We start from the raw sequence: 13,650 nt of genomic DNA on the forward strand, positions 1-13,650 counted from the left end.
GAAGTAATTTTTGGGAGTGTTCATAGTGGCCTTTCAGGGTGTCTTGATTCATCAAACAACATTGGTCTGGAAGGATTACACAGGTTCTCATCTTCTGTGGAAACAGAAGCAGAACCTCTTTTATAAAGCAGCATATCCTTATACCCAAAATTTGAAATCAAGATACCTTTAATATATATGTTGGATTAGCTTAGCTTAGCAGCCCATACAATGAAATGTCTCTCTGTACTTAGCTTCTTCACAGTCAAAAAATTAAAGAAAACACAATAATATACATAATCCAGACTCTCTTTGAATAAGACATCTATCTTTATGTGGCTTATTTTTCTTTATGCCTCTATCTATGACTGTCTGTACTCTGTCTCTTTAAGGATTTTGTTTTATTTTTTTTAAAACCATTTACTTCCTTTTATAACTGTCTGTATACTTTTTCTTCTTTCTCCCAACCCTATACATAGTTATCCAACACTGTTACCCATTTAGAGTTCCTTTCCATCTGAATTTGTCTTTATTCATGTGTATCTGTAATTATTTTCTGACAAGGAGTGCTTTTCCCCCCCCCAAATGCTAAATGGTTATGACTAGGACCAATTTCATGGCCCTGCCTGTTAGCTCTGCCCAGTCCAACATGACAGAGGAATGTTTGCTTCCTCTGAGAGCAATGCATGCTGCCCCAGCTCCAGGGAAGTAGTGGTGGGCCTATGTCCCCATTAAGCAATTTGTAACATGCTGCTCACAGACCCCATTTAAATGCTCATCCTCCTGAAAGAGCCAGAGCTGTTCATGCCAACTAACACAAACTAGGAAGCCCTCCCATAAAGAAGCCTCACAGCCTTTGCTGCTAATGCTGACTTAGAAAGACCTCTCTTAAAGGAGCTGTGGTGCCCCTGCTCATTGCCAGCAAATGGAACCCATGGCTCCCCAAAACGCTGACTACGAAAAAGCCAAGCTTAAATCTGTTCTTTTGTGTCTAGAATTTTCTTTTCCAAGCCTTTTCAGGTTTTACTTGAATGTAGTCTGCCCTACCTTAGTGCACCAATCTGTTGATAAAAGCATTTTTTAAAGAAGGTAAATGAAAACAGTCAAGTAGAATGAAACACTGTTTCTCAGTGGAGTGGATTAGCAGTGGCCAGTCATCATCCACACCTACAGATACCAAGAAATCTCAACAAAATAGAGAAAGCAGGAAGTTTTGAGGTAGAGGAGAACAATTGAGTCAGTCACCAAGAATCAGTGGAACAAGACTCCAGCTCCAGAGAAGCTTAAAGACAGCGGACTTCAGGCCCTCTGCTGATCCATCTCAGGCAGTGTCCGCCTGGAAGCTTACTGCTTATGCTGTAAGGGAGAGCTGCAAATTCCTCACTGACATCTGTGAAATTCCAGAGATGAATGAGGAAGTAGTCTGAAAACTCTGGGCAGACACGGACAGCAGAACAGAATCCTCAGATATCCCAAGAGGCAAGGGTCAGAATTCTGGACCCTTGTGGGGGAGGGTGACATGGAGAATGTACTATATTTTTCTCATAGAGCCATCAAAATCAATGTACACTGAGCCAGGAACATGACCACCTACCCCCATTCAGCAAAGCTTACTATGGAGTTGAGAATGAAATACTTTATGGAATTAATGTAATTTTCATTTTCGTTTGGGAAAGTAAATGGTAAAGAGAATCAAAATAGTATTCTAGAATCCAAAGGGGTTATGACACAAATTTGGAGTTGTATAAATATGGAAGATATATACATTAAAAATACACACCTCCCACCATTCTCTGCCAAATAGCTTACAGATAGATTAAAAACTAAATGCCTTAGAAAAGAAAACAAAACAAAAATCACAAGATATGCACCTACATAGGAAAGACAGCCTGGGAAATCACCTTTTTACTACAGATAGAAAAAAATTTGAGGGCTGAGGGGACAGGATAGCCAGCAGGGTATGTTCCTGCCACTGGGCCTTCTTTCTCCCTTCCCTCCCTACCTATAGCTCACCTTTTCATCTTGGAGTCCTTGGAACCCTGCAACACAGCCTGCATCAGTGATGAGGGGATCTGAGAGCCTGCTTCAGTGCTGAGGGGACATAGGAGGGCAGAACAACAACAACAAAAACTCCCAAGTACACAGTCAGCCACAGGAAAGATTGGACAAAGATGCCAAGACTCTTCTGGCCTCATCTGAAGGAAGAAATGGGTAGGCGCCAATGCAAGAATTTCTCCAATATCCTGAAAAGCAATATGGTAACACAAGAATCCAGAGAACATGCAATAGGAAGTCTTGAACATCCTAACACAGAAGTAGAAGAAAACGACTTTAAACATAACCTTATGAAAATGATGGAGACCTTCAAACAGGAAGTGAAAAATTCCCTTAAAGAAATGGAAGAGAAGACAAACACAAACTTAGAAGAAATTAATAAATTTCTCAAAGATACCCAAGAAAACCAAGAAAAAGCAATCAAACAGGTAAGGGAAACAGTTCAAAACTTGAAGACCAAAATGGAGGTAATAAAGAAAACACAAACCTAGGGAAGGCTGGATATGGGTAAATGAACAGGCACAAGTATAACCCACAGAATACAAGAGATAGAAGAAAGAATCTCAGGTGCTGAAGATACTATAGACAAAATAGACTCATTGATCAAAGAAAACATCAAATCCAAAACATTCTTAATACAAAACTTTCAGGAAATCTGGGATACCTAAGAATAATAGGGGTAGAAAATGAGAAGAATTCCAGCTCAAAGGCCTAGAAAATATATTCAACAAAATGATAGAAGAAAACTTTCCCAACCTAAAGAAGGATATCCCTATGAAGGTACAAGAAGCTTACAGAACACCAAACAGACTGGAAAAAGAACCCCTTCACCATATAATAATCAAAACACAAAACATATAGAATAAAGAAAGAATATTAAGATCTGCAAAGGAAAAGGTCAAATAACATATAAAGGTAAACCTATCAGAATTACACCTGACTTCTCAATGGAAATCATTAAAGCCAAAAGGTCTTGCATAAATTTGCTGTAGACACTAAGAAACCATGGATGCAAGCCCAGACTACTATACCCAGCAAAGCTTTCATTCACCATGGATGGAGAAAACAAGATATTCCATGACAGGAACAGATTTAAACAATACATATCCACAAACCCAGCCTTACAGAAAGTACTAGAAGAAAAACCACAACCCAAGGAAGCTAACAACACCCACAATAGCACAGACATCTGATAACCCTCCACAAGCACAACTCAAAGAAGGGAATCACACAAACACTACCACCAAAAAATAACCGGAGTCAACAACCACTGGTCATTAATATCACTTAAAATCAATGGACTCAATTCACCTATAAAAAGGCGCAGGTTAAGAGAATGATACAAAAATAGGATGCAGCATTCTTCTGTTTACAAGAAACACACCTCAACCTCAAAGACAGACACTACCTCAGAGTAAAGGGTTGGGAAAAGGTTTTACAATCAAATGGACCTAAGAAACAAGCAAGTGTGTCTATACTAATATCTAAAAAAATTGATTTCAAACTAAAAATCAATCAGAAGAGATGGAGAATGACACTTTATACTCATAACAGGAACAGTTCATCAAGATGAAATCTCAATCCTGAATATCTATGCCCCTAATAGAAAAGCACCCACATATGTAAAAGAAACATTACTAAAACTCAAATCACACATCAAACCCCACACTCTAATAGTAGGAAATTTCAATACTCCTCTATCGCCAATGGACAGGTCAACCAGACAGATACTTAACAGAGAAATAGAAGAACTAACAGATATAATAATCAAATGGACTTAACAGAGATCTATATAACATTCCACCCAAACACAAAAGAATATACCTTCTTCTCAGCAACTTATGGAACCTTCTTGAAAACTGATCACATACCTTGTAACAAAACAAACATCCACAGATACAAAAAAAATGAGTAACCACCCATGTCTTATCAGATCACCATGGAGTAAAGTTGGAATTTACCAGAAAGCCTCCAAACTTATGGAAACTGAACAGTCAACTACTGAACCACCCCTGGGCCAAAAAAGAAATAAAGAAATTAAAGTCTTCCTTGAATTCAATGATAATGAAGACACAACATACCCAAACCTATGGGAAACTATAAAAGCAGTGCTTAGAGGAAAGTTCATAGCACTAAGTGCCCACATAAATAAAACAGAGAAAACTCACATTAGAGACTTAACAACACAACTGAAAGCTCTAGAAAAAAAGAAGCAGACTCACCCAGGAGGAGTAGAAGACTGAAAATAATCAAACTGAGGGCTGAAATAGAAACACAGAAAACAATCCACAAAAAACAGTGAAACAAAGAGCTGGTTCTTTGAGAAAAGCAATGAGATTGACAAACCCCTATCCAAAGTAATCAAAAAGCTGAGAGAACACCCACGTTAACAAAATCAGAAATGAAAAGGGGAACATAACAACAGACACTGAGGAAATTCAGAGAATCATTAGGTCTTACTACAAAAGCCTGTATGCCACAAAATTGGAAAATGTAAAAGAAAGGGACAACTTTTTAGATAGATACCATATACCAAAATTAAATGAAGAAAAGGCAAGCAATTGAAATGTATCTATAAGTCCCAAGGAATTAGAAGCTGTCATCAAAAACTTCCCAACAACAACAACAAAAAAAAACCCAGGGCTGGATGGTTTTAGTGCAGAATTCTAGCAGAACTTTCAAGAAGAGCTAAAACCTATACTCCTTAATGTGTTACACATGATAGAATCAGAAGAGTCATTACCAAACTCTTATTATGAAGCTATAGTGACACTCATACCAAAACAAGACAAAGACTCAACCAAAAAGAAAATTACAGACCAATCTCACTAATGAACATTGTCCCAAAAATTCTCAATAAAATACTGGCAAAATGAATCCAAGAACACATAAAAAAAAAATCATCCATTATGATCAAGTAGGCTTCATCCCAGAGATGCAGGACTGGTTCAACATACAAAATTCTATCTATGTAATCCATCATATAAATAAACTGAAAGGAAAAAGACCCACATGATCATTTCACTAGATGCTGAAAAAGCATTTGACAAAATACTAACCCCTTTAATAAAGGTATTGGAATTAAAGATACACGAATCATATCTAAATATAATAAAAGCAATATACAGCAAGCTGACAGCTAACATCAAATTAAATGGAGAGAAATTTGTTGGGTCCCTAGAGGACAGGCCTTCACACCCCCACTTGATCTGTTTTGCACTCTTTCTGTTGGTTGAAAATAGGAACAAAAACAGGAACAATCTGTTATTTTCAGCAATGTTTTTAAGGATGTTTACCCCTAAGCCATTGAGTTACTGTGATGAGCTTCCTGCTTTTGCTGGTTTGGCCTCCCCTGCTGAGGGCTATATATACTGTGTGAGAAGGTGGAATAAAGGGCTTGTCTGCAGAACCTGAAGTTGTGTCAGCCCCACCTCCTTATAATGAGGATTGGGGAAGGAGGGAGTCCCATTGGGGACTGACAGATGACAAGGAGGCTGAAGAGGGCTCAGGAAGAAGAGGAGCTGTCTGTTTTCGGCCCCGGCACACAGTTACAGAGGTACCCGATCCTAACAATCCAGGACAGATGCTGAGACAACATGTGGCCTTGAGATTTAAGGAGATGAAGCAATTGAAAGAGGCCATGGTGATATACGGCTCTCAGGCCCCGTTTACTCTTGTAATGATAGAGTCTTTTGCATCATTGAATCTTACACCTAGCGATTGACAGCAGCTATGCCGTGTGGTACTATTGGGAGGAGATTACTTACTGTGGAGGGGAGAATATCAAGAAAATTGTTTACAAATGGCTGGGTTAAATGCGCAAGCAGGATAGGCACAGCGCAATCTAGACATGTTAACTGGAGCAAGAGCTTATGCTGACTTGGTCAATCAAATGTGCTCGATCTTGCAGTATATCTCCAGATGGTGACTGCTGCTACCAAAGCTTGGAAAGCCCTTCCAAACAAGGCCACGGGAGATCAGCTGTCAAAAGTTTTACAAGGGCCTTCAGAACCATTTCAGGTCTATGTGGATAGGATATTGCAGTTGGCAGGGAGATTGGTGATGTGACCACAGCTATGCCCATAGTTAGGTAGCTGACGTTTGAGAATTCAAATAAATACTGTAAGGAAGTCTTGCGGCCACATAAGGCAAAAAGCTTAAATGAATACATCTGGATCTTCCGGAATATTGATGGGCACTTCATTCAGGGCCAGGAGATTGCTGCTCCCATCAGGCCTGGGCGAGGATCCTGGATACCTGGGGATAAAACCTGCTTTAACTGTGGTGCCCCTGTACATTTAAAAAAGGAATGTCCATAACTCACTCGCGGAACTACTGACAGACCAGGAAAGTGCCCATGATGTAAAAGGGGGGCCCACTGGGCAAATGATTGCAGTTCTAAGACAGATATAGATGGAAGGCCTCTGCCCATCCAAGGCCAACAGCAGGGAAACTGGTGGAGGGCCCCACTCCAGGGCCCGTGAACGGAGTGCCGCGTGTATGGAGCAATGACACGCGGAGTCAGGGGGTCCCATCCCGGCAGTGGCCGTATCCAGTTTGTTCCAGAGGGCAATCCTTTTGTGTTGCAGACCTTGCCCATGCCACCCCAGGAAGTGCAGGACTGGACCTTATTACCTCCACCCGAACAGTCTTGACAGCCCAAATGAGGGTTCAAACTTTACCCACTAACATTTTTGGGCTGCTCCCTAGAGGGACCTTGGAGCTTATCTTAGGAAGAAGCAGTACCATCTTGAGGGGATTTCAAATTCATCCTGGGGTTGTTGATGCAGGTTATCAAGAAAAAATAAAAATTATGATATCAGGCCCCGCCCTGCGCGCCTTCCCTCCTGCGCTCGCCGGCCTCTCCTGCCTCTTAGAACCTTCCTGCGGTCGTGGTCACATCTCGCTGCTGCAGCCTCCGGGGCCATGTTCCATCCTTTCAGCCTGAGACCAGCCCAGAAAGAAAAATAATTATCTTTTCTTGCTCGGTACCTATCTTAAAGCCATGAGGGAAATCGTGCACATCCAGGCCGGACAGTGTGGCAACCAGATCGGTGCTAAGTTCTGGGAGGTGATAAGCGATGAACACGGCATCGACCCCACCGGTACCTACCACGGAGACAGCGACCTGCAGCTGGACCGAATCTCCGTCTACTACAATGAAGCCACAGGTGGCAAGTATGTCCCTCGAGCTATCTTGGTGGATCTAGAACCCGGGACCATGGACTCCGTTCGATCAGGTCCTTTTGGCCAGATCTTCAGACCAGACAACTTTGTTTTTGGTCAGTCTGGGGCAGGCAACAACTGGGCTAAGGGTCACTACACAGAGGGAGCTGAGTTGGTTGACTCCGTTCTGGATGTGGTGCGGAAGGAGGCAGAGAGCTGTGACTGCCTGCAGGGCTTTCAGCTGACCCACTCTCTGGGTGGAGGCACAGGCTCTGGCATGGGCACCCTGCTCATCAGCAAGATCCGAGAAGAGTACCCCGACCGTATCATGAATACCTTCAGCGTGGTGCCTTCACCCAAAGTGTCTGACACCGTGGTTGAGCCCTATAACGCCACCCTCTCCGTCCATCAGCTGGTTGAAAACACTGATGAGACCTACTGCATTGACAACGAGGCCCTCTATGACATCTGCTTCCGTACCCTCAAGCTCACCACGCCAACCTACGGAGACCTGAACCACCTTGTCTCTGCCACCATGAGCTGTGTCACCACCTGCCTCCGCTTCCCGGGCCAGCTCAATGCTGACCTCCGAAAGTTGGCTGTCAACATGGTGCCCTTCCCGCGTCTCCACTTCTTCATGCCCGGCTTTGCCCCGCTCACCAGCCGTGGAAGCCAGCAGTACCGGGCCCTCACTGTGCCTGAACTTACCCAGCAGGTCTTCGATGCCAAGAATATGATGGCTGCCTGCGACCCCCGCCACGGCCGATACCTCACCGTTGCAGCTGTCTTCCGCGGGCAGATGTCCATGAAGGAGGTAGATGAGCAAATGCTCAACGTGCAGAATAAGAATAGCAGCTACTTTGTGGAATGGATCCCCAACAATGTCAAGACGGCGGTCTGTGACATCCCACCCCGCGGCCTCAAGATGGCAGTCACCTTCATCGGAAACAGCACGGCCATCCAGGAGCTCTTCAAGCGCATCTCGGAGCAGTTCACAGCCATGTTCCGCCGGAAGGCCTTCCTCCACTGGTACACAGGTGAGGGCATGGACGAGATGGAGTTCACCGAAGCCGAGAGCAACATGAATGACCTCGTCTCAGAGTACCAGCAGTACCAGGATGCCACTGCGGAAGAGGAGGAGGATTTCGGGGAGGAGGCAGAATAAGAGGCCTAAGGCAGAGAGCCCCGCATCACCTCAGGCTGCTTAGTTCCCTCAGCTTTCTTCAGCTGCCCATTTTTCTCCTTCAGAGTTTTCTTTCTGCTGCCTCTGTCCTGTTTTTTCGTTTTTTTCACTGGGGCGGGGGGGGGGGGGGGAGTGAACGGTGCCCAGCACACAGTAGGCGCTCAATAAATATTTGTTTGTGGAATGTCTCCTTTCTCTTTTCCACTCTGACAAACCTACACTTCTGCCATTCTGAGTGTTGCCCTGTTACCTTCTGGTACCCATTTCTCATGACTGTCAATGTTTCCATTATATTCCCCAGGAACCTGAGTTCTGCTCCAGAGTCCGCCTAGAACAAGTCCATTACTAAAGAACAGATAGTGGCCACCATCCTAAAGTTAAGGAGATCAGGAAGGGAAGGGTGCCAGGTAGAGGTCACTGGGAAGAGGGGGGTGGGTTTTCCAGTCAAGGCCATTTCCACAAGGGAATCCACTGAGGCTTTTTCAATTGACAGGTTTTTCTCTGCCTCATCTCTCAGCCTCAGGGGAAGGATTAACAGTATTATCTCCATTTATAACCTCCAGCTGTCCTGAGCCAAATCTGCCATTGGAGGTGTCTTCCCTGTATTCCTTCTTTCTCTAAGGTGGGAGTGGAACAGAGCCTTGGTCTCTGGCTGTCCAGAAACCGCCCCGTCCATTGACCTCCAAACCTGGAAAGGTGTGTTGCTACCGGGGTATCTGGGACCTGTCTCTGCTTCTGCCGTTTTCTTCCTGGTTTGCTCCTACCCTTCTTTTTTGTGTTGAACTTGGCTGCTTTTTTTTCATATTGAAAAGATGACATTGCCCCAAGAGCCGACAAATAAATGGGAGTTGGAAAAAAAAATATGATATCAGTTACTCAAGGAGTTACAGTAATTCCTCAGGGGGATTGTATTGCCCAATTGGTCTTGGTACCCTTAGTTATCACCTCCAACCCTGTGCCCAGGTCTAGTCAGGGTGCTAAGGGTTTTGGATCATCTGGCACTGCAGCCTTTTGGGTAGCTCATATGAAAGAAAGACCACGATTGGAATTGATTATTGATGGGAAGTCATTTAATGGGATTTTAAGCTCTGGAGCTGATGTCTCCATCCTGTCTTTAGAATTCTGCCCTAAGAAGTGGCCATTAGAAAGTAGTACTGCCACCCTACAAGGAATAGGTCAAGCAAGTCCCAAGAAGAGTGCAAAATAATTAAAATGGCTAGATAATGAAAGCCATGAGGGTTATGTCCTTCCAGGACTGAAGGCGTAAGTCATAAACAATGCCACACCAGTTTGGAATTATGATTAATAGGGTGGTATTTATTTAAAGGGGAAAAAACTTACAGATCACCGTCAGCCCTCTGCGCAAGCAGGAAGGGAGTCTAGTCGCCTGCGGAGCAGGAAGTGAAGAGAGAGAGGAGAGGGAAGTGGCCGCTTTTTTAAAGGGAGAGAGACCACACCCCAATGGGCTGGTATCTCAGTGGCGATAGGCTGGAGGAGTGGGAGGACCTCCCGTAACACCTCCCCCTTTTGTTTAAATAAGAGAGTTCTAAACCTACTATGAAATTATATACAATAAGTACAAATATCCTATTCTAACTAGCTTAGGTCTTGTATAATAAATAACTTGGCCAAGTCATGAGAGAAAGTAACTACATTTATATAGTCTTCAACCCCATTGAAGATCTGAGAAGGGAAATAATGTTACCTGGGTAATTAGGAAGTTCAGTAAAACAACTTCCAAAAATGCAACAAATCACAGAGACAACTAGCTACCTAGGCAATCACCCAAAGTCACATTAGCAGCGTTGAAGCAACCAACTTTGGCTAAGGCCTAACATAACTGACATACCATTTTCAAAGGCAAGCAACTTTTCAAAACTATCTTACCCTGTCTTGGCAGGATATGACAGCCCTGTTTTATCCATTGATGCACGCTCTGTATCTTTGTCAGTGGTTGAAGTATGGGCATTTCTTTGCCCCAAGGCCAGTTCTGCCAAAAAGAAAGGCTCCAGGTGGAGTGTCTTTGGTGCTCAACATTCTCTCGGGAATAGAGTGGTGTTGCCAGGAGCAATTGTGTCTCACTACCACAAAACTCTGAGTTAGATTAAAGGCCATTTTCTACAGCTCTTTGAAGAAGTTGAAGATTATCTATCTATACTGAGTATAATCTCTATATATCTAAAGAACCTGATTAGTCTAATTATAAATGACAAACTTAGATGACTATTAGTCTATATAATTCTCAATATCTATCTAACTTAAAGACTAAGACAATAAATGACTGTGAAACAAATGAGGACAATGACCTCCAAATATAAACAATGTACAAATATACATTGCAGTAGGTAAATATATATCAATACACAAACATTATATAAGTATCTTAATCAGAGGTACAAATGTACACTGCAATATGGTAAATATATACAATATATATCAATACAATATATGTCAATACATAAAAATGTTTTAAACAGAGGTAGAAACATGCATGCATACAATAGTCAATATAATTTAACTTTGTATCAATATACAAGAATCAATACCAATATATTTGTCTAAAAACAGTAACTCACAATTACAAATCTATTATCCCATCATCCCTCTTTTTTTTTTCAAAATGATCCCTGAGCTTATAAAATTCCTCCCCCAACCCTCAACCGTATACTAATTATAATCAACCCCTAAATGATGTCCCTAAACCCAAGGGCAAACTTTACTGGGAGAGGGGACGTTGTCCTCTAGAATTACTTCCAGCTGTCATGGGGGCAACGTTCTTTCTGGGGGATCCTGTGAAAGTAAAATGATGGTAAAATTTCAAGATCAAAGTCTTTTAAAATTGCCAATAGTCTCTGAGTATTTTGTGCAGGTCTGGCCAAAATGTTGTATAAGATGTGCACCATTTCAGCTAACCAAATTGGAACTGTCTTGTGCAGCTGGTACCCAAAGCAGGTCTTGTAGTAGCGCTATCAGTATCATGACGTCATATCAACCAGGTGGAGTTGTTGTTATGGGGCCACATCTACTTCCTGGAAACTTCAAATGTCACTTCAGGAAAAACTCATTGTTCATTATGAAAAACTTAAACATTAATCATATAGACATATATAGACATATATATATATATTCAATGAAAGACTTGATAGATATATTCAATGAAAAGTATGATAGATATGAAGAAAAGCAAAGATGTTTTCTAAACTCATATTTCTTTCTGTCCCACATCATGGCTCTTTTTTTTTTTTTTTTTTTTTTTTTTAGAGCAGTAAGCAGCCCCATCTGGACTTGTCCCCAGATGGCACTGATGCAGGCCTCCAGCGAGCTTTATTGATGCTCACATCAGCGCTACCAAAGGGTCTCCAGCAGTCACCATCCAAGGCTTCTTCTCTGGGGACCATGTCCTCAATCTGGCCCTGTGACCTGGCTCCAGTCCCCATCCAGTGGTCTCAAAGGGACTTCAAAGCATGGCTACCAGTTTGAAGGTCCCGTCAGGTTTGGCAGGAACCACGTGGACAAAAGTCTTGTAGAGCAGAGCCCCCTTGGGCAGACTGGTGACCAGATCCACAGCTTCCGAGTTGTTGGGATTGGGCACATAGACATCTTTGGTGTAGCGGACTATCCCCTCCTCCAGGGCATAGAGGCACTTGTTCCTTCCAAGTCCCACATGGGCGCCTGGGTGCCATCGAAACTGCCGCTGAGTGCCAAGGATGTTCCCAGCATGAACATAGTGACCTTCTATTTTCTTGATGCCATAGTGTTTGCCTCGTGATTTCCCGCCCAGGTTCTTGGAGCTGCCACCTGTCTTCTTGGACGCATATCTGACTGAAAGAGCTGCAGCTGTCTTGGGGCTGAAAAGGGCTTCTGCCCTCGTCCTCAGGGCAAGCACTGCCAACGCCATGCTTGCTGCTTCGCATTCGCCCACATCATGGCTCTTGACATGAGACAGAAACTCCAGAAACTCTGGGTTTTTCTCTTACTAACAGGCTTGGAATTGGAGAGGGACTGAGCCAGAGTCCAACTTCAAAACCAGCTTTATAAATTTAGAAATATGGTTTAATATTACTTACACAACCCATTCAGTTTTCTTGATATTTCCCATTGGGCAGGTATTTTTCCATCTGTCAGTATCCAAACATCCAGGGTCCCTTGAATTTCTCAAAGATGAGTGTTTTCCTGTGGAGATAAGAACAGAACCCTGCCCCCATTCTATATGTTTTTCTTGCCACCTGTATGAATATCATCATTGTGGATGAGTTGTCATTTCTCCTTTCCAAGAGGTTTCTCCTCTTCAAATTGAAACTTTATTAATTTTGATGGTATCCACAATTTTTCTTCTCCTGTGGAAACAAGAGCAAAACCCCTTCCCCAACGTAGCACAACTCCTGGCTTCCACTGAGAGGTCAGTACATCTTTGAAATAAATCGATTGATTTAGTTCAGCAGACTTTTCCATTATCCAATGTCTTTCTGCTGCTGTCATTCCTTTCTCATTAGCATTAAGAAAATTCAAGGTTAATAAAGCATTATGTAATCTATTTCTGGGGGTATTTTCGGTCCCTTTCTGTTTTTTCAGCATATCCTTTATAGTACGATTTGATCTTTCTATAACTGCCTGACCTGTAGGATTATTTGGTATACCTGTAATGTGTTTTATATTATAATAATCAAAAAAGCGTTTCATTTTCTTAGATACATATGCTGGACCATTATCTGTCTTTATTTGCCCTGGTATACCTATGATGGCCATAACTTCCAATAAATGTGTGATTACTGAATCAGCCTTTTCAGAGCTCAGGGCAGTAGCCCATTGAAAACCTGAATACGTGTCTATGGTGTGGTGTACATATTTTAATTTACCAAATTCCATAAAGTGGAACACATCCATCTGCCAGATTTCATTTCTCTTAGTACCCTTTGGGTTACTCCCTGCAGGCAACGGTGTTTGATTATAGAAAGAACAAGTAGGACATCTCTTTATAATGTCCTTAGCTTGTTGCCAAGTAATGGAAAATTCTTTCTTTAGGCCTTTACTATTGACATGATGCTTCTTATGAAATTCTGAGGCCTGCCACACATTTCCAATCAATAATTGATCAATCTCAGCGTTGCCTTGGGCTAGAGGACCAGGCAGACCTGTATGGGACCGGATGTGTGTTATGTACATCGGACAAAGTCTGTTACTGATTATGTCTTGTACCTGGATAAACAATGATGTCAACTCTGTGTCATCTGGTATAAATTCAGCAGTTTCAATATGCAAGATAACTC

The 13,650-nt window shown here is 42.5% G+C and overlaps 2 protein-coding genes across 2 annotated transcripts; one reads left to right on the plus strand and one right to left on the minus strand.

Annotated features, from left to right (window-relative positions):
* Positions 1 to 6,962: 6,962 nt before the first annotated feature.
* Positions 6,963 to 8,380, plus strand: LOC121461780 (tubulin beta chain-like). Its single transcript, XM_041673051.1, has one exon. The coding sequence runs from the start codon at positions 7,040 to 7,042 to the stop codon at positions 8,363 to 8,365; it is 1,326 nt and encodes a 441-aa protein (XP_041528985.1). The 5' UTR covers positions 6,963 to 7,039; the 3' UTR covers positions 8,366 to 8,380.
* A 3,354-nt stretch (positions 8,381 to 11,734) lies between these two features.
* Positions 11,735 to 12,281, minus strand: LOC121462022 (39S ribosomal protein L27, mitochondrial-like). The gene has a single exon (XM_041673432.1). The coding sequence runs from the start codon at positions 12,279 to 12,281 to the stop codon at positions 11,841 to 11,843; it is 441 nt and encodes a 146-aa protein (XP_041529366.1). The 3' UTR covers positions 11,735 to 11,840.
* Positions 12,282 to 13,650: the final 1,369 nt, after the last annotated feature.

Source organism: Microtus oregoni, unplaced genomic scaffold (assembly GCF_018167655.1).
Source record: "Microtus oregoni isolate MIOR12 unplaced genomic scaffold, Mior012 000023F_ref0000262, whole genome shotgun sequence".
Classification (NCBI taxonomy): Eukaryota; Metazoa; Chordata; class Mammalia; order Rodentia; family Cricetidae; genus Microtus; species Microtus oregoni.